Genomic DNA, 19,270 nt, shown 5'->3' with positions numbered 1-19,270 from the left:
CCCCGCGCGCGCCTGCGCCCGCCCCGCCCCGCCCCGCCCCGCCCCGCCCCCGCCGCCGCCGCCGGGGCGGGCCGAGCCAGGGACCGGGTGCAAAGTGCCGGCCGCGGCCGACGCGTGGAGCCGCCCGGAGGCGCCCCGCCCGGCCCGCCCCGCCCGCCGCCCGCCGCCCGCCGCCCGCCCGCGAGCCCTCCCGCGGCGTGGGCGCCGCGCCCGGCCCGCCGCCCCCGCCGCCCCCGGAGCGCGCGGCGCGGCCCCGCCCCGCCCCCGGCGGCCGCGCGGGCCCGACTTGGGCGACGCTCCCCGGCGGTGACAGCGGGCGGGGCGCGGACCGGGCCGGGCCGGGGATGCCGCGGGGCGCCGTCCTCGCGACAGGGAGCGCCGGCCGCAGCCATGACGGTGGAGTTCGAGGAGTGCATCAAGGACTCGCCGCGCTTCAGGTGCGCCGCGCGGGGGCCCGGCCCCGGCGCGCCCCGGGCCCGGCGGGCCCCCGCGGCGCCCCGCCCGCGGGTCGGAACAAAAGGCGCCGCCGGCCCCCGGGCCCCCCTTTGTGTCCGCGCCGCCGCCCCGCACCTGCTGGGCGCGGGCCGGCCGCGGGCTGTGCGGGGCGCCGAGCCGGCGCGGGCCGGGGGCGCCGGGGCTGGGGGGCGCGGCGCGGGGCGCGGGCCCCGGGGGACCAGGCTCCGCGGGCCGGGGCGGCCTCGAGCGCGGCGCCCGCCCGGGAGCGCCCCGACGTGCCGGCCGGACGCGCCCCGCCGAGCGGCCGCCCGCCTGCCCGCCCCGCGCGGAGCCGGCCCGGTGACACGTGTGCGCGGGCGTGTGCGGGGCCGCGGGCGCCCACGGAGCGTCTGCGCCGGCGGGTGCTCCTGGGCGCGCGCTGCCCTCGGGCCTGCCCGGGGAGGGCCTGGGGTCACCCGGGTCCCCGGCTCGGGGCTCTCGCCCTGCTCCCCGGAGCACCCCTTCCACAGCGGCCTCCCGAGCCCGCGCCCAGCAGAGACCTGGGGGGGGGAGGGCTCAACCTGGATGCCCCGAGGGCGCCCCAGGCTCGGGACACCAGGGTGCTGTGGAGTCCTTGGCTGGCTGCTTGGGCTCGGCGTGGCCGCCCCCTTCCCCACCCTGGGCCCCACAGCCTCCAGCACCCCAGTCTGGGGCAGGCGCCGGGCCTCTGCTGCGGGCTCGGGCTTTGGGCCGGGCACCCCACCTCCCCCACTCAGAAGTCTCCTGCTCCCACCCCTGCGTGAAGTCCCGGCTGCCGGCAGGCGTTGGCACCGGGACACCGTGGACGTGGCCGCCCGTGGAGCCCGCGGTGGGCACGCTAGCTGCCTGGCTGCTTCGGAGAGGGGTGGCCTGGGAAACACCAGCGGCCTGGGAAGGGGACGGGGCCGAGGTCATCCACCCGCTGGGACCCGGGCCGCAGGCAAGGGCGAGGCGGGTTTCAGGATTAGGCTGAGCCACAGCTGAAGCTGCTGGCGCCCGAAGCCAGCCTAGGGCCCCTCTTCTGCTCGCCTGCCCTCGGTGCCAGGGCGGGCGGGCAGGGGAGGATGTGTCCGGCGATGTGGGCAGGTGGCCGGGCCTGGGAGGACGCCCTGCCTGTGGGCTTGGGGCGCCTCTCCAGAGGACACGGGGGCGTGGCCCTCCCTGTTCTCTGTGCCCCCTCCCCTGGGTGGGGCTTTGGGTGCTGAGTCAGGTTTGGTGGGGGAGCCAGCCTCGCCCTCCACCCGGCTGCTGAGGAAATCCTGGAGGGAGGCTGGCTCAGGGCTCCGTGGGGAGGGACAGTGGAGGGCTTGGTGTCCAGGTGGGGTGTGACCGTATCTGGCCCACCTGCCTGCTGCTCTGACAGTCCCGCCCTTGCGCTCTCCAGGGGCCCCAAGGGCCCTGGGCAGTGTCCTCTCCGGGGGTGCTCCCAGCTTGCCGAGACCAGCAGGGGCTGCAGTCAGGACTGGGCAGTCCTGGGTGGGTGGGGCGCCTCGGAGCCCTCGGGAGGGGGCGGCTGCCCTGTGAGGAGAACTGGGAACCTGTGCAGGTCGCTGGCCGGGGCAGCCTCCCGCGGCTCCTAACTGAGGACACGTGAGCCGGCCCACGTGAGGACCGGTCCGGTCCCGCCCCCAGGACTGAGAAACCGGGGAGCCACCCCCCCGCCCCGCTACCACACGGCAATGAAGGGCCTTAGACCTGCGTGGGGCCCCGACTGACCCCCCCAAGTCCCGGCCCCAGCCGTCCTCCCAGGTCCCTGGCCCGGGCAGCTGTGTGGGCCCAGCTCACCAGCTGAGCGGATTATGTGGGGGCTCCAGGATCCTGTCCCTGCGCCCCTATTTCCTGCTCCCAGAGGGGGATGTCACGTGCGGATCCATCTGCCTCTGCCTCCCCTTCCGGGGGTTCTCCCATCCGGAGGCTTCTCCAGTGATGTCAAGGCTTAACTCTCGCCTCGCCACAGCCCTGCTGTCTGCGCCCCGGGAGGGCGTGGGGTGGCTCCTCCCTGGCCTGGCCCCCCACCGAGAAAGTGAATGGTCTGTTTTGAGGTTGGGGGAGTTGGGGCCACTAGGCGGCCTGGGGTCCAGCAGAGAGCAGCGGCCTGTGCTCTGGAGTGACCCAGACAGGGTCCCTGGCCCGGGGCCCAGTCAGCCCAGCTGGCAAGGGTGTGGCGGGAGGGTGGCCAGGAGGCCCGGCCCTCTGCCTCCTGCGTCTGACACTGGCCCCTCGCGCCCTGCCCCCGGGACCCCAGCCAGGCCACAGGTGGCGGCTTCCCTGCTGCCGCAGGGGATTCAGGTCCCAGCCTTGCCCGGCCCCGGTGGGGCCCGGGCCCGCTCGCCATCTGTCTGAGGGCAGAGCCCGCGGGTGGCCCTGGGAGCAGGCCCTGCGGCCCCTTCCCCCGAGACCCTGGGGGGGTGCCCGCCCGCCCTGGCCGGGGACAAGCTGCCTCCTCTCGCCGCAGAGCCACCATTGACGAGGTGGAGACAGACGTGGTGGAGATCGAGGCCAAGCTGGACAAGGTAGGGGGACCCGGGCTGCCCCTCGCACGCTGCCCGCCCTTCCCGTCCCAGACCCCATGCTGCCCGCCGCGTTCGGTGCTGCCCCGGGCCGGACCCCACCTGTGGTCCCGGGCAGGGGACAGCTGCTGGGCCGAGGGCTGCAGGGCACTCCCTGTGTTGGGGGGCCAGAGGCGTGGCCTCGGACCCCGCAGGGGTCCCGCTGGCACCCAGCTGTGGGCGGAGCCCTGGGGCCCCCAACGTCCTGGCAACCCCGGCAGCTGGGGGCAGGCAGGGAGCGGGGCCTCTGGCCCTGGCTGGAGAACTGAGCTGCCTGCCGCCCGCCGCAGCTGGTCAAGCTCTGCAGCGGCATGATCGAGGCCGGCAAGGCCTACGTCGCCACCAACAGGCTCTTCGTGAGCGGCGTCCGGGACCTGTCGCAGCAGTGCCAGGGGGATGCGGTGGTCTCGGTGAGCGCGCGGGGCGGGTGGCACCGGGCTGTGGGGGGTGGGCGCAGGCGCCTGAGCCGAGTGTGTCCCCCAGGAGTGCCTGCAGAGGTTTGGAGACAGCCTGCAGGAGATGGTCAGCTACCACATGGTGAGCCGGCGGCGGGGCGGGCGGGGCTGCATGCCGCTCCCTGGCACTGGGGGCGCTTGGGTCTGCCCAGGGAGAGGCGGTCACTGCCCGGGCAGGACGGTGGGCTCAGGGTGGGTGAGGCCTGGAAGGGTCCCCCAGGCAGCCTCGGGTGAGTCCCCCCTCACCGCTGCCAGGTTGGCGCAGAGCCACCTGAGCCGCGGGACCCTGGCCTGGCACAGGACAGGCCGCGGGGTGGGCGGGCCAGCCTGGGAGCCGAAAGCCCTGCCCAAACAAGGGCTCCACCCCCGCGGGAAGTTCAGAATAAACCAGCTCTTCCTGCCCTGTCTGTCTGTCCGTCCGTCTGCGCCAGGGAGGCCGGCCCTCCCCACGCGGGACTGGAGCACTGTGGGGCGGCCCTCCTGGCTCTGACCTCTGACCCCCTGCTTCCTCCCCCCGCTGGCCAGCCAGCGCCTGGAGGTTGGGGTGCCCCGTGCCCTACGTGTGTCACCCCGTCTGGGCTGCTCGGGCAGAGGAGCATCCCATCCGGGGCAGCTCTGGCCTCCTGTTTGGTCAAGGACCAGTGGGGGAGAGGGGCAGGTGGGCACAACTGTGCCTCCGGGTACTGCCTCAAGCCCGGGGCGATGCTGCCCTGATCCAGGCCTGTCTGCTGACCAGCTGGGCCAGGCAGGCTGGATGGGGCTGTCGTTGGTTCTCCCTGGGGACGGACCCGACAGCCCTCGCCCTGGCCCCCAGATCCTATTTGACCAGGCCCAGCGGTCTGTGCGCCAGCAGCTGCACAACTTCGTCAAAGAGTGAGTGACTGTCAGCCCTGGGTGGCCGGGGTCACACTGGGGTCCTGGGGCGCATGGGTGGGGGCCAGCAGGGCAGAGGAGCCTGCAGCCAGGAGGGCGGGCCGGGTCACGGCCAGAGGTCAGGAGGCCCTGGGAGGGGAAGGGCTGCGGGAAGCAGGCGGGGAAGGGGCTGAGCCAGGTGCCAGGGGACCCTGCAGACGGAGCTGGCGTGGGCGAGGGTTCGAGGGAGGCCGAGGGCCGTCCCCACTGGCTGGACGGACCCAGGAGCGAGCAGAGGACGGCGAGGAGCCCGGGGAGGCCAGCGCTGCGGAGAAGGGGCCCGGCCGGCACAGGGCGGTCCGTAGGGAGGAGCCGCCTCGCGAAGGCTCGGCTGCCCCCAGGGACGTGCGCAAGTTCAAGGACACCAAGAAGCAGTTCGACAAAGTGCGGGAGGACATGGAGCTGTCCCTGGTGAGGAACGCCCAGGCCCCGAGGCACCGGCCCCACGAGGTGGAGGAGGCCACGGGCGCCCTGACTCTCACCCGCAAGTGCTTCCGCCACCTGGCGCTGGACTACGTGCTCCAGGTCAGTGCCGAGCGGTCAGCTCCTGCAGCGTGTGCCCAGCGGCTCCCGCGTCCCTGCGGGGCAGCTGGCGTCGGAAGGATCCCTCTGGCCGGAGAAAGCCTGAGGTGCCACACCTCGGGGGGGTGGCCAGCCGAGCTGGAGGGGCTGCGGGCAGGGCCGAGGGCTCAGGGCTCTGCCAGGGGGAGGGGGCCTAGCGCCCCGACTCTGGGCAGGCCTCGGAGACGTTGGAGGGGCTGGCCCTGATGCTGGGTAAACTGGACGCGCTCGGGGGCCTCAGGGTGCAGGGGCAGGGCAAGGGCCGACTTCCGGGGCCTGACCCCTGCTCTCCTCCCCTCTGGCAGATCAACGTTCTGCAGGCCAAGAAGAAGTTTGAGATTTTGGATTCTGTGAGCGCGCAGACGGCGTGGGGCAGGCGCGGGGCCGGGCAGGGGGCCGTGGGGGCAGGGCGCCGTGGGCGCGGGCAGGCGCGGGGTGGGTCCTGCAGGGGCTGAGGGCGTTGTGCCCGCCGCAGATGCTGTCCTTCATGCACGCGCAGTACAGCTTCTTCCAGCAGGGCTACAGCCTGCTGCACCAGCTGGACCCTTACATGAAGAAGCTGGCAGCAGAGGTGAGCCTGCGGGGCGGGGCGGGGTGGGCGTGGGGACAGGGCCCCTGCCGGGCTCCCTGACACCCCTCCCTCACAGCTGGACCAGCTGGTGATCGACTCGGCGGTGGAAAAGCGGGAGATGGAGCGCAAGCACGCGGCCATCCAGCAGCGGGTGAGGCCCGCCGCCCCTCTGCTGGGAAAGCCCTGGCAGCCCCCGGCGGCTGGCCTGCCGCTCCGTCCCCAGCCCGGGGGTCCTCCGCCTGGTGGTCGCGCGGGCGGCCAGGCTGGCGGGCAGAGCGACAGCCTTCTCGGCGCACGGCAGCGGGACTGCCCCTGGGGTGGGGTTGCACCCCCTCCTGGGTCTTGGCGGGCTTTGGGGCTGCTGGCTGCTTCCTCGTGGGGCCGGGCTCCCCTGCCAGGCACTGGCTCCCGTCTCAGGAGGTGGGCGGAGCCTGGAGCTGTTCGGGGGCCACAGAGTGCTGCTGTGGGGCCTGTCACTCACTGGCTCTCTCTCCCACCCCCTGCGTCCTCCCGCCGGGCCCTCAGACGCTGCTGCAGGTGAGGGGCCCCGCCCTGGGGGCGGGCGGGCGGGCGGGCGGGCGGGGCCTCCGTCTCCCCGCCGCATGCTTCAGCACCAAGGACACCTCCCGGGCCTCCGCCGCGGCGCCGGGTGGGCCGTGGCTGGCACCGGCGGGCCTGGCCCGCCTCCCCTGCAGCGGCAGCAGCTGTCCCTTCTGCCCCGCGCAGCCTGGGGAGCAGGTGGCCGGGCCTCTCCTCCCCGCCCCGGACACAGGCCAGCGCTCGCGGCCCCGGGCCCTGTGAATGGAGCTCTGTCCGCGGCCCAGCTGGGCCCTGAATGGGGGGCTCGGGCTGGGGCAGCAGCTTCCTTCCTGACCCCAGAGCCTGCTGTCCCGGCCTGGGCTGGGGCCGGAGCCCCGGCTACGATGTGAGGGACCTGCCCCCTTGGGGCTCAGGGAGGGGCTGTGCAGAGCGGCCCCCGCCTGCGCTCGGGGCCTGGGGCGGCCGCGGCCGCCCGCTCTCACTGGGGCGGCCCCTCCCCAGGACTTCTCCCACGATGGGCCCAAGGCTGAGTTCGACGTGGACGCGCCCAGCGGGGTGGTGATGGAGGGCTACCTCTTCAAGAGGGCCAGCAACGCCTTCAAGACGTGGAACCGGTGAGGGTCTCCCGGGGGCTGCCGGGCGGGCTGCGCGGAGGGTGACCCTGGCCCGGCCCGCTGACCCCGCCTCCCTCTCGCACCAGGCGCTGGTTCTCCATCCAGAACAGCCAGCTGGTCTACCAGAAGAGGCTGAAGGTGCGCCCTCGGGGGGCCTCCTGCCTGCGGTGGGGGCTGGCGGGGGGCGGGTGGGCTCGCTGCGCCTAAGCCGGCCTGGCTGGGGCGGAGGTCGCTGGGGTCTCGGGCAGCCGGGCTGAGGCGGGTGCGGGCCGGGCGGGGTGGGGAGCCACAGTGGTGCCGCCGCAGGACGCGCTGACCGTGGTGGTGGACGACCTCCGCCTGTGCTCCGTGAAGCCGTGCGAGGACACCGAGCGGAGGTTCTGCTTTGAGGTCGTGTCCCCCACCAAGTGAGGAGCCTCGGCCGGGGCGGGGCAAGGGGGGGTCCCCGCGGCCCAGCCTGACAGCCCCTCCCCGCAGGAGCTGCATGCTGCAGGCTGACTCGGAGACTCTGCGGCGGGCCTGGGTGCAGGCTGTGCAGGCCAGCATCGCCTCTGCCTACCGGGCGAGCCCCGACAGCTGCTACGGAGAGGTGCGCCCGCCACAGCCCTGTGGCACGTGTGCACGCTGCCCTGGGCCTGCACATGCGTGAACACCTGCGTGTGCATGCGCGTGAGCACCTGTGTGTGCGCGTGAGCACTTGCAAGAGCACCTGCATGTGTGTGTGAGCACTTGCGTGTGCATGGTGAACAGCTGCATGTGCATGTTTGAGCATGTGCATGTGAGCACCTGTGTGTGCGTGCGTGCACGCGCAGCCATGTGGCCCCTCTGCTGCGGGAGGGGCCTCCAGGGCTGCGGCTGGCACACCTGCAGGCCGTGACCCCACCACCGTCCCCAGAGGCTGGACCGCACGGCGTCCCCGTCCACGAGCAGCCTCGACTCGGCCTCGGACTCCCGGGAGCGCGGCGTCAGGGCTGAGAGTGCCCTGCAGCGCGTGCAGAGTGTGGCTGGCAACAGCCAGTGTGGCGACTGTGGCCAGCCCGACCCCCGCTGGGCCAGCATCAACCTGGGTGTGCTGCTGTGCATCGAGTGCTCGGGCATCCACAGGTGCCGCCCCGCCCTCCCCCCACCCCCCCCCGGGCCCGCCCACCCCCAGCCCACCCGCTTACCCCACCCCCGGGCCTGCCTCCCCCCTTGCTGTCCAGGAGCCTGGGCGTCCACTGCTCCAAGGTGCGCTCCCTGACGCTGGACTCGTGGGAGCCAGAACTGCTGAAGGTGTGCGGGCAGCGTGGCGGGCGGCCGGCAGCGGGGCCCGCGCTGGGGCCGTGAGGCAAGCGCCCACTGACCGCACACCCGCCTCCCGCAGCTGATGTGCGAGCTGGGCAACAGCGCTGTGAATCGCATCTACGAGGCCCGGTGCGAGGGGCCGGGCGGCAAGAAGCCCACGGCCAGCAGCCCCAGGTGAGGCGGCCAGGGGTGGGCCGGGCAGCGCCACGGGGGAGCGGCTCACGTGCGGCCCGTCCAGGCAGGACAAGGAGGCCTGGATCAGAGACAAGTACGTGGAGAAGAAGTTCCTGGGCAGGCCTCCCTCCGCGCCCGCCGGCGAGGCCCCGCAGCGCTGGCGCGCCCCCAAGTGCCGGCGCCACCACAGCTCCCCCCGCGCCCAGCGCCCGCCGCCCGGCCCGGCTGGAGCCCACGCTGCCCTCCGTGGCCGCCCTCTGTCCAGGTGCGCGCCCCGACACGCCCGCCGGGGCAGGGAAGGGCGGGCGGCGGCGGCGTCCTGGGGGCTCGGGCCTCAGCCCCTCTCCCGCACAGGCGGCCTGGAGCGCAGGTTCCGGCGGGACTCCCTCTTCGGCCCCGACGAGCTGGACTCCCTCTTCTCCTACTTTGATGCTGGGGCGGCCGCCGCCGGTCCACGCAGTGAGTGCTGGGAGGGACCGTCCGGCTCAGCCGTGGGTGGGCGAGTGGGGACGGTGTGCGGGCCATCCCGAGCCCTGGAGCCACGTGCTCTTGCAGGACGGGCGGGGTGGGTCTTGGGGGCTCCCCATGGAGTCTAGGAGTCAAGCAGGGCTTGGGCTGGAGCGCGCGTCCAGCAGGCGGTAACATGGCCGCTGACTTGGACCTTAGATCGGGGCCCTGCCGGGAACCTCTCCCCCCGGCAGTCCTGCGGGAGCTTGGGGGGGGTGTGCGGGCACAGACTGGCCCGGGCATCGGGGTCCCAGAACCCGGGCCACCCCCTGCGCCCAAGAGTACCTGGCTGAGTGGGGTGACAGCCCCCCAGCTGGCCAGGCCTGGCCACCAGGCTGCCTGCCCTGGGGCAGGCGAGTGTCCCCGCCCTGCTGGGCCCCAGACCAGGAGCGCAGAGGGCAGCGCAGGGGCCTGTGAGCAGGCCGGGAGGACGGTGGGACCCCCGCACCCCTCCAGAGCCGGGAGGAGTCGGGTGCTCAGGGCCCCTCCCTGCACACCCCACAGGTCTCAGCAGCGACAGTGGCCTGGGGGGCAGCTCCGATGGCAGCTCGGACGTCCTGGCCGTCACGGGCTCCGTGGTGGACAGCGTCGCTGAGGAGGGTGCGTGCGCACCGGCCCCAGTCCCCAGCCCCCCCGACAGCCGGCCGGCCGCCGCTGCCCCTGACCACCCCCTCCCCCCAGAGGGCGCAGAGTCGGAGGGGTCCAGCGGAGAGGTGGAGGGAGACGCGGAGCCCGAGGCCTGGGCCCCAGCGGATGTGCGCGAGCTGCACCCGGGCTCCTGGCACACCGCGCCGCACGCGCCCGCGACCTCCCTGCGCTGGCCGCCGCGCTGGCCCACGGGGCTGAGGTCAACTGGGCCAACGCCGAGGACGAGGGCAAGACGCCGCTGGTTCAGGCGGTGCTTGGGGTGAGGGGCGCTAGCGCGAGGGGCGTGGCCTGTGCGCAGACATGTTGGGGGGCGGGTGGGGGGCTCCCCTGTGAGTCTGAGCCGCCCCGCCCCCCAGGGCTCCTTGATTGTCTGTGAATTTCTCCTGCAAAACGGAGCCGACGTGAACCAAAGAGACAGCCGGGGCCGCGCCCCCCTGCACCACGCCACGCTCCTGGGCCGCACGGGGTGAGTCAGGGCCCCCCTCCAGCGCCCCGCCGCCGCCGGCCGGCCCCAACCAGCCCCTCCGCCCCCAGCCAGGTCTGCCTGTTCCTGAAGAGAGGCGCCGACCAGCACGCCCTGGACCAGGAGCAGCAGGACCCACTGAGCATCGCCGTCCGGGAGGCCAACGCCGACATCGTCACCCTGTGAGTGGCGGGGCCCCGGGGCGGGCGGGGCGCGAGCAGGACCTCACCCCCTCCCCCAGGCTCCGGCTGGCGCGCATGGCTGAGGAGATGCGGGAGGCCGAGGCGCCCCGGGCCAGGCGGGCCCCTGGGGGCAGCAGCCCCACGGAGCTCCAGTACCGCCGCTGCATCCAGGAATTCATCGGCCTGCACCTGGAGGACAGCTAGGCCCGCGGCGGCCCCGGCGCAGCGTGTCAGCCAGCGCCGCGAGGCCTGTTCTCCGGGCCCTCTGCCCCGGCCGCGCCCGCTGCGCCACACCCCATCACCCCACTGACCTGCTAGTTGGGTCCCTCCTCGCCCCAGTGCCCACCGCGGGGCCTCACGGGCCGCCGGGCAGCCCACCCAGGGAATCAACCCGCGTACCTCACTCGGTGGCCCCGCGCCTGGCCGGGCTCCTCAGGTGCTGGACGCAGGCGTCCCGAGGCCCGCGCTGGCCAGGCAGGCCCCGCGCCCCGCGGTGCTTCCACCCCCACCGGCGGCCTGGCAGGGGTGAGAGCGTGGCCGCGGCTCCGTCCCCCTCGTCTCCAGTCTCCTCTGCGGGCCTGCAGGGCCACCGCGGCCCTGGCTCCCCGTTGCGGGGAGGCCCCCGCAGTCCACCCCTCACCAGCCCCTGGGACTGGGCCGCAGATGGGCCGGCCCTGTCGGCCACTCCCCAGGGCCCGACCACGCCCTCTGTGCTCCCTTTTTCTGAAGGAGCCCTCGGGGGTGGCTGGTCCTCTCCCCATCAGCGGGCCCTTGGTCATGCCAAGGCCAGTCACCGGTCACTATGCAAAGGGTCCGGGAGGCTCTCTGGGCAGCAAGGTGGGTGCTAGGCCGGCCCCCACGCCATGGCCCGTGGGTCGTGACCCCTCGGAGCAGAACTGGCTCCTTCTCCCTGCTTGAGCTCCACCCCCAGCGCCCAGCGCCACACAGGGCCCACACCCGGGCCTGCGCGCCCCTCCGGATGGTCAATAAACTGGCTTGCACCCGCTCCTGTCCTGGCTGCCCTGCCCACTGCCCTCCTCGCCCTGTGCTGCTCCACTGGGAGGGGCCGCCCCCAGGCCACACACGGCCCCGCCGCCCTCTTCTGGCCCGGATACGTGGCCCCGGGCGAAAGGAGTGGTGGACGCCACTGGCCTTGTGCCGGCACACCATGGCTGTTGGCCGCCCGATGTCCACTCCTCGGTCTGTGGGATATCGCCACCAGGTGGAATCATCGGTTTTATTTATGACAAAGCAGCTTGAGGGTGCCCGTGCCCAGCCTGGCCCTGCCCGTCCGGCCCTGAGCCAGGGAGCCCTGCCTGACGCCGCACACTATGCACAGACGCTGCGCTCACAGCAGCACCTGGGCGAGGCCCACTGTGCCCGCCGCCGCACTGGGAGCAAGGCCGGGGCCACCGGGCAGGGGAGCTGGGGTGGGGGGGCCCTCTGTGCTGGCGCCTGCCCACTGCCGGCTCCCGTGTGGCCACAACCTGGGCCTGGCCGGCCCACCTGGGGTCAAGGCCTGTTCAGGCTGGTTCGGGAGGGTCCTGCTTGGTCGAGGTCTTCAGCTGAGGCTTGAGCCAGAGTTCCTGGGGGCATCACAGGAGGGGAGGCCGCTGGCCCCCCGGCCCACGCTTGCAGGCCCTGGGCACCTGGCCAGCCCGCGACGTGGGGTGGGACTCCGCAGTGGCCACTCCCGGCTGGGGGCCCTGAGCCCTGAGGAGCCGGCGGCAGCCCAGCAGCAGGGTGAGGGCCACAGCGTCCAGCAGCAGCTCCAGCAGCTCCAGGACAGTTAGGACGGAGGAGCCGAGCCACAGGCCGCAGAGGCTGCCCACGGCTGACAGCAGCTGTGGCACCTGCGGGCGGGCGGGCGTGTAGGGTGGGGTGAGGGCAGCCCCAGGGTCAGCCTGGGGGTGCTGGCCCCACCCCGCTGAGGCCTCGCCTCTGCCCGCTCACCGAGAGAACAGGCACCTCGTCCACCGTCCGGTAGTTGAGCTCCTCGTACAAGATGCTCACCTTGGAGGCTCTGCTCCTGGGCAGGGCAGAGGTGTGAGGGGCTGGCCGCCAAGGGCAGCGGCTGGCAGGGAGGGCCAGGGCATGCCCGGTGCCCACCTGGGACCCCGGCTCCGGGGACTGCTGGGGCGCCGCTCTCCCAGCACAGCCAGCACCCAGTCCTGCGCACAGCAGACCTGCTGGCCACCGCGCCGCCCGCCCGGGCACTGGCAGGAGTGGGGACCGCTCGGCAGAGGCTGGGCAGTGGGCTCTGGGGACCCCAAGGAGCGCCTGCTGTCAGCCCCCCGCTTTTCAGGGAACTCACGGTGGATTTGGAGGAAGGCCACCTGGAGGTCCCGGCGGAGAGCTGGTAGGAAGACTCCCTGGAGGACACCGTGTCATCTCTGTGTGCCGAGGGCAGGGACCCCAGCCCCCCCAACACCCCCCCCACCCCCCCCACCCCCACTATGCTCCTCCCCACACCCCTTTCCCCCTCCCCCATCACTTCCTACCCCACCACCATCACCCCCTCAGATCCCCCCACCCCTCCCTGTGTTCCCTCTTGCCCTCCCTCTCGCCCTCTCCTCACACTCAGCCCCCCACTCACCACCCCCCATCCTTACCCCCACTCACCGGCAGGGCCTGGGGCAGCGCCAGGTGCAGGCCAGCCGGTGGGTCTCCAGCTCCCGGTGCAGGCGGTAGAAGCAGTGGCCTAAGAGGGTCGCGGGGCAGGGGTAGTAGCAAAGGGGCGGGGCTCGCTGGCGGGCAGTGCCCTGCGCGGGCGGGTGGGCGGGCTGGGGCGGGATCCCCACGCTCACCCCAGGCCGGGTGCCGCGAGGAGCTGCAGTACTCGGCCCCCGCCGGCAGGGGGAAGAGGTAGTAGCCGCAGGAGCAGGTCTCCACCATGAGCTGCTGGAAGCAGGAGACCAGGCAGGCCTGGAGGGACAGCGGGGGCCGCTGCTGGGGTGGGGACGCCCCTGGGCACCCACCACCCCCGCGGCCTGGCCGGGACCCACCTGTCTGGTGTGGGAGGCGCACGGCCCCGTCCGGCCACGCGCCCTCGAGCCCAGTGGGTCCGACCCACCGCCCGGCTTAGGAGGCCACACCTTGTCCGGCGCCGCCCCGGCCCACCTGCCTGGTGTGGGAGGCGCACAGCCCCGCCCGCCCTCCCGGCCCCGACCCACCTGCCTGGTGTAGGAGGCGAACAGCAGCTGCACGTCCACGCCCCCCGAGTCGTGGGCGCAACGGCTGTAGGGGCTCCCGAGGCGGTGCACCTCGTCCTGCGGGGAGCGGCGGCTCAGTCCCGGGGCCCACAGACGCGCAGGGAGCTGGGGGAGGAGGGCCGGCCCCCCGGCCCGCCCCAGAGCCGGCCCACCTCTCGTACGCCCACGGTGGTGGCGGTGCCCGGCCTGACGCTGAAGCCAGGCTCCCCCAGGAAGGGCGAGTGGTCAGGTCGGTGGATCAGGACCTGGACGTCCGCCGCAGGGGACAGCAGCGGGAGGTGGGGCTGCTGCTCCACCCTGAGGACCAGGCTGAGGCCTGGGGAGGCGGGCAGGGGTGTGAGGCCAGGCCGGCCGAGCCCGCCCCAGCCGCGGGGACGCACTCACGGTGGGTGATGCCGGGGCGCCGCGCGGCCCAGATGCCGTCGAAGGTGTAGCAGCTGCCGTAGGTGGGGTGCTGGGCCTTCCGGAGGTGCCTGGAGCCAGGGCCGCGCTCAGACCAGCAGCCGGCACGTGCGCCCTGGCCCTGCCCGGCTCCGGGGGGGCAGCGCGGCGCCCCACTCACCGGGCCTGGCAGTCCTGGCCGTCGTAGCGACAGGAGAGGACGAAGCGGGGGCCGCGGCCGCGCTGGCGGGCGGGGGGCAGCAGCGCCAGGACGCTCAGGTAGTGCAGGCGGTACCACTCGCGCGCCGCCGTCACGCCGGAAGCGTGGGCGCGGTAGAAGCAGTCGCCCCCGGTGCTGTTACACTGGGGTGTGGGCGCAGTTTGGTGAGCCCCAGCCCGACTCTGCCCAGGGCCGGCCAGCAGGCGGGGACCGCATGGGGCCGGGGCCTCTCACCAGTCTGAACCCCACTTTGCCTGGGCTGTCGGGGTGGCTCAACCTTTGCAGGCGGATCCTGGGGTCCAGCGGGGAGGGGAGGTTGGGGCGAGGGATGTGAGGCAGGGGGGCGTCCCCGGGCGCGCTGAGGTTGAACCCGTACAGCGCGTCCATGTTCTCCCGCGCCAGCGCGTCCAGCTTCTGCAGGTAGCCACGGGCGGGAGCCGGCCTGGGGCAGGAGGGGTGGGTGGTCAGTCAGAACCACGCCCCCACGCCCCCCAAGCCTTGGTCCCCCAGGGCTGCCCCCGGCTGGGGGCAGCGGCCCCTCCTCCTCAGGAGCCCTGGGAAGGCAGCGCCCCCACCCCGTGCGGCACCCCCTCCTCCCGCAGGCTCACAGCCCCTTGGGCTCCCGCCGCCTGCTCATCCCTGCTCTGGGAGATGCAAGCCCAGCTCCGGGGGCCTCTCCGCCTCCCCGCTCCAGGGGGTCTCCGGGGGCTCTGACCCCCTTCCTTCCCCTGTTACCCCCCGGAGCGGTGGGGCCTGGCGGGACGCCCGGACAGAGTGAAGTGTGGTCACCAACGACCCCTGCCCGGACAGGCTGTCCCTGGGGCCACACCCGGGAGATGCTGGGGACCGCGGAGGGAGGGGCGGCAGCCTCCCCCGGCCCGCCCGCTCCACAGCCCTCGCGCGTCCCGCCTCACCGCTGTGGGTTCATGTCGCAAAGCGTGACGGAGGGGACGAGCCTGCGCCCCGAGTGCAGGGACACGGCGGTGCCGACGGGGTAGCGCCAGTACTGCTCCAGGAGGAGCCCCCCCTGCCAGCAGAGCCCCCCCAGGGCGCCCAGGAGCAGCAGCCCCAGGACGCCGTCTGGAGACGGCTCTGGCCCCCCAAGGCCAGGTGGGTGGCACCGTGGACGGTGGTGTTGGCGCAGAAGAAGGCCAGCATCTCCCCGAAGGAGGCGGGCAGCTCCACCAGCCTCTCGGCACGCTCCTCCTGTGCCCGGGCCCCGGCCGGGGGGGCTCCTGTGTCCTGGGCACCTCCTGCATCCAAGACACCGCCTCAGAGGTGCCCCGGCCTGCACGGCCTGACCCCGGGAGTCCCCAGCCCGCCAGGCAGGCGCCCCGGGCCTGGGAACACCGCGCCCCGGTCGCCCCGGGTCTGACCCAGCGCCTGAGGCTCAGGAGGAGGGGGTCCTGGGGCCAGCCCGTGGCTGGAGCGCCCCGACGGCCGCCCCTGAGACTGCTGGCACCTCTCGGAGCTGTGTGAGGGCCATGGCCGCAGGGACCACCGCATCCGGGCCCTGCTGGCCTGTTTGCAGTCCACTTGAAGCTGCCCGGGGCTCTGCTGAGGCCCCAGTGGACAGGCCTCAGGGGAGGGGCAGGCCAGAGGCACACTCAGGGCGGGGTCTGGGGTGTGTCCCTGGAGCCAGAGCCCAACAGCAACCCCAGGGGCTGGGAAGACCTGCCTTGGCCTCTGTGACCCCACAGGCCGCGTGGCCGTCTTGTGCTGGGCTGCGGGCAGGCTGCGGCCAAGGCCAGGGCTGAGGGTTCAGGGTGCTGGGCTGGCGGCAGGGAACCACCCAGCTGCATGGGTGGGGGGTCCTGCTGTGGGAGCTTGGACTTTAGGATGAGTGGACAGGGGACTCGGGGGAGACGGGGGCTGACCCACTGTCTGGTCTCCCAGGGCAGAGGAGGCCTGCCCGGCCCCAGCCCTGCCCTCGAGCCTCCCGCAACCTCCCTGGACCCAGGGCTCCGGCTGGGCCTGCGGGCACAGATCCCCTGGACATGCCCTTGGGCTCCCTGTGGACCAGTCACACTCCGCTTGCGCCCCGGCCCCCGCGGAAGGGCCTGGCCGGCAGGGGCCCGCCTGCCTGCGCGCTTGATGCCCGTGTCCCCTGAGGAGCCGGCCTGCATCCAGCGGCCCACGCCCTGAAGCAGGCTGGCGTGGCGCGGGCCGGGCGGCGGGTGCGGGAGCTCGGCCAGCTCACAAGCCCAGCGTCCCACGGCCCTCGAGTGCTGCCCAGTCCTCGCCCCAAGCACCACCCGCATGGCCTCCCCAGCCCGTGGCTCCAGGGCAGGCAGCCCGTGGACAGCCCCTTCTGCTCAGGCCAGGCAGCCCCAGGTGACCGCCCACCGCCCACAGGTGCCCCGGCACCTCCAGGCTGGACTCTCGCTGGGCGGGCGCCTTCATCCCCGGGGCTGGTGGCCTCCTCCGCCTGAGACTCTGCTGTGCCTGACGCGGCTGTGCGGCCTGGACGCCTATTTATGCGGGAGGCTGGGCGTGGGCAGGTGGCGGGCGGGGCCACCTGGAACCTAGCCCTGGTGGGTGGTGCAGCCTTGGGCTGTGGTTTCCTGGGGGCGAGGAAGGCCTCTGGCTGCTCCCCAGGCCTGGCCCTCCCCCCAGCTCCCGAAGCTCAGCTCCCCGGCAGAGCCTCCTGGGCCTCGCTCCTGCCGGCTGGCGCCCGCCCGCCCTGCCCTACCCACTACCTCCCTGCCCATCCCGGAGGGCTGCCTGCCTGCACCTGCCCGCCCATGTATCAGGTATTTGTGGTCGAGGGACTGGGTGGGGCCCCTGCTTCCCGTGCCCAGCGGTCCCCCAGACCAGGCATGGGAGAAGCACTGCCCGTGGGTACAGCCTGGTGCCTGGGCGAGGAGAGGGCGCACAGCAGCTTCCTGCTGGACACTAAGGCCGCCACTGACCACGCCACACGCCACGGACACATGCCAGCTGCAGGGCACACACTAAGGGTGGCGTCCCGCCCTCAGCCCATACCCCACGCTCGGGCCCGTCCCAGGTTTTGGAGGCTGAAGTCCGTGGCCCCAGTGTGTGCTCGAGGCCGGCCAGCTGGGCAGGAGCCCCTGCCAGGTCGAGCCACCCTCTGTAGTCTGGGCAACCTGACACGTCCCCACGGTGACCGGAAGGCCTCAGCACCCCAAATGACCGGGCCCTCAGCCAGGCTTGTGGTGCAGGGGCCTCAGGCCAGCTGCCACACGGCCGCGGGAGGAGGCTAGCGCCGTGGGGCCAGCGGGAGAGCGGCCGCGCTGAGCCCGTCTCCTCTGGTGCAAAATGGGGCTGAGGCACCTCCTTGGGCTTGGGGCCTCCTCCAGCAGCAGCAGAGACTCAGACTCAGCACAGGCTGGGACCCCTGCCTGACCCCCAGCGACTGACCCTGGGAGGGGGGCACATGCCGCCCTGCGGTGCTCCGGGCCGGGACAGCTGCCTGCTGCTATCTCAGGTGAAGTGGGGAGCCGCAGGGAAGGCGCCCAGGTGGAGTCGAGGGTCCTGTTGGCCGGGGGCTTGGGGGAGAGAAACAGCCTCCCGGGAGGAGCCGGCCTGAGCAGGGGCAGCGGACGCTTGGCCTGCGGGTGACCCGTCCAGCCCGGGGCCATCCCCCTCGGGCACACAAGGGCAGCCAGGGCACCCATAGAAGCTCTGGGTGGGGGTGCACCGGGATCGGGGTCATTGAGGAAGGGGCCACCGTTGGGGGGACAGCAGGACTTCGGCTGCAGGTCCAGGTCACAGAGGCCACGTCCAGTGGCGGGGGGGGGGGGCGCGGCGGGCCCCCAGCCCGGGGCCGGCAGGATGGGGCCTCCCGGCCGGCAGGACAAGTCCAGCCCTGCCTTCAGGGTGCTGGGCTCAGAGGGTCAACAGACGCCAGAGAGGAGGGGGCGGTGGGTGGCCTGGTGCTCCCTTCCAGAACACGCTGCGCAGTCCCTCGGCCCCAGGGTCTCCTCACCAAGGTGGCTCCGCCCTGGCAGGGCTGCCCTAGGGCCGGGTGCCGCATGGAACCCTCCTACCCCCCCCCCTTAGCATCCTCCCCTGTGGGCGTCCCCACCCGCAGGCCCCCTCAGAGAGGGAGGACCCCAATCGATGCCTGAGCCAGTCTCCATGGGCAGGCCCGGTCACCCTCCCTGGCACAGCCCTGCCCTGCAGGGCGGGGGGCTGCCCCAGCAGTGGCTGGCAGGGCAGGGGCTGCGAGCTTGAGATGGCAGAGGGCTGGGTGGGCAGGAGAGGGCAGTGGGGAGAGGGTGGTCGCTGCACAGGGTGAGGCAAGCCTGCGGGGTTGGGGCTGGGGGGTGCACGTCCTCCCCGGCCAGCGGCTCTTGGAGACCTTCCAGAGCCCCGGCCTGCATGCCTGCTGCTCAGAGGAGACCCAGGCCTCAGCCTCTGGCCCTGTGGGGGGCGGGCACCGGGTCAGGGTCTTCTCTGGGTTCCAGCCCTGCTAGGCGCCTGGCTGCCCTCATGGAGCAGCCGCTGGGCGCTGAGTGCTGCCCGTCCCGGCGGGGGCCCGAGGGAGTGGCTGGGGCAGAGCTGAGCTGGGGCACCGGGTCCCAGCATGACCCCTGGGGTGTGCAGCTCTGGGCTGTGGCAGGGCCAGTGGAGCGCCCGCGCTCCGGGGTCTCTGGTCGGGGTGGGCGCACCGCCAGGGCCACCCAGATACGCGCTCGCTGGGTGTGCAGGAGGGAGGCGTGAAACTCCACGCTGCTCCACACGGTCCAGAGGGCTCAGGGGTGGGGCCGCTGCCCCCTTCCTGAAGCCCGGTGTCCGCAGCGCTCGCTGGCAGGAAGCCCCGTCACCACCGCCACCAGCCTAGCTGCCCCTGCCGTCAGGCCCTCTGAGGCCACGGGCCGGCCCGCGGGGGCTGTGGAGTCTGGCCCGGACCTGCTGGCCGGCGCGGGCCGGCCCGGCCCCTTCTCGGCCCCTTCTCCCGGCGGCCGGGGGAGCAGAGCCCGCGCCGACACTGGCGTGAGGGACCCGAGCCGGCGGCCTGCGTCTGTCTCCGCAGGGACACGGGCTGGACGGGCCCCGCGCCCCGCCAGGGGCGCCGTGAGGCCACCCCGAGGGGTTTCCCCGCCGGGGCAGGCAGATGGGGTGAGCCCCCGGAGGAGCTTTGCGGGGAGCAGCAAGCGGCTGCCTTCCAGGGGCTGACTCGCCGGCGGACGCTCCGGCTCGCCCAGCCCCAGCCCTGCAGCAGCCACCCCCACCTGCCCGGACGCTGGAGCCCCGCGGGCGCGGGCGCGGGCGGGGGCGGGGGCGGGCCCTGGGGGTCCCCGCCGCCGGGCTCTGCCGGGCTCGCTCGCGGGGCCCGTGCCCCGCAGCCGCACCCCGGGGAGGGCGGCCGGCCCCGCGGGGCAGGGCGGGGCCGCGGGAGGCCGCCCCGGCGGCGGCGGCACAAAGGCCCATTCAGGCCCCGCCGCGGGCGGGAGCCGCGGCCTTTACGAGCGCGCCGAGGCGGGGGCGGGCCGGGGCGCGCCCGGCGCCGGCCTCACGGCTGCCCGGGCCGGCTCTCCGGGGCCCAGGGCGGCGGGT

At 74.0% G+C, this 19,270-nt stretch overlaps 2 protein-coding genes across 2 annotated transcripts; one reads left to right on the top strand and one right to left on the bottom strand.

The window, feature by feature from the left end:
• Positions 1–358: 358 nt before the first annotated feature.
• ACAP3 (ArfGAP with coiled-coil, ankyrin repeat and PH domains 3) lies at positions 359–10,384 on the top strand. The gene is given in 26 exon segments (XM_037498854.2): positions 359–437; positions 2,930–2,987; positions 3,314–3,433; positions 3,507–3,560; positions 4,293–4,351; positions 4,732–4,915; positions 5,257–5,301; positions 5,427–5,522; positions 5,599–5,673; positions 6,048–6,059; positions 6,564–6,676; positions 6,763–6,814; positions 6,983–7,083; positions 7,154–7,265; positions 7,572–7,780; positions 7,879–7,948; positions 8,040–8,134; positions 8,199–8,345; positions 8,347–8,399; positions 8,489–8,593; positions 9,146–9,241; positions 9,323–9,415; positions 9,418–9,548; positions 9,646–9,755; positions 9,824–9,934; positions 9,994–10,384. Coding segments are annotated over 26 exon segments (2,493 nt in total). The 5' UTR covers positions 359–390; the 3' UTR covers positions 10,139–10,384.
• A 1,073-nt stretch (positions 10,385–11,457) lies between these two features.
• SCNN1D (sodium channel epithelial 1 subunit delta) lies at positions 11,458–16,008 on the bottom strand. The gene is given in 15 exon segments (XM_037499471.1): positions 11,458–11,520; positions 11,584–11,787; positions 11,888–11,963; positions 12,044–12,105; positions 12,249–12,306; positions 12,557–12,635; positions 12,742–12,859; positions 13,108–13,203; positions 13,299–13,462; positions 13,531–13,619; positions 13,709–13,890; positions 13,982–14,189; positions 14,662–14,812; positions 14,815–15,000; positions 15,831–16,008. Coding segments are annotated over 15 exon segments (1,914 nt in total).
• Positions 16,009–19,270: the final 3,262 nt, after the last annotated feature.

The sequence above is a fragment of the Talpa occidentalis genome, unplaced genomic scaffold (genome assembly GCF_014898055.3).
Source record: "Talpa occidentalis isolate TD23 unplaced genomic scaffold, MPIMG_talOcc4v2.1 talOcc4.9, whole genome shotgun sequence".
In the NCBI taxonomy this organism is placed as follows: domain Eukaryota; kingdom Metazoa; phylum Chordata; class Mammalia; order Eulipotyphla; family Talpidae; genus Talpa; species Talpa occidentalis.
Note: the sequence above shows the minus strand (reverse complement) of the source record. Positions and strands in the feature narration are given on the sequence as shown.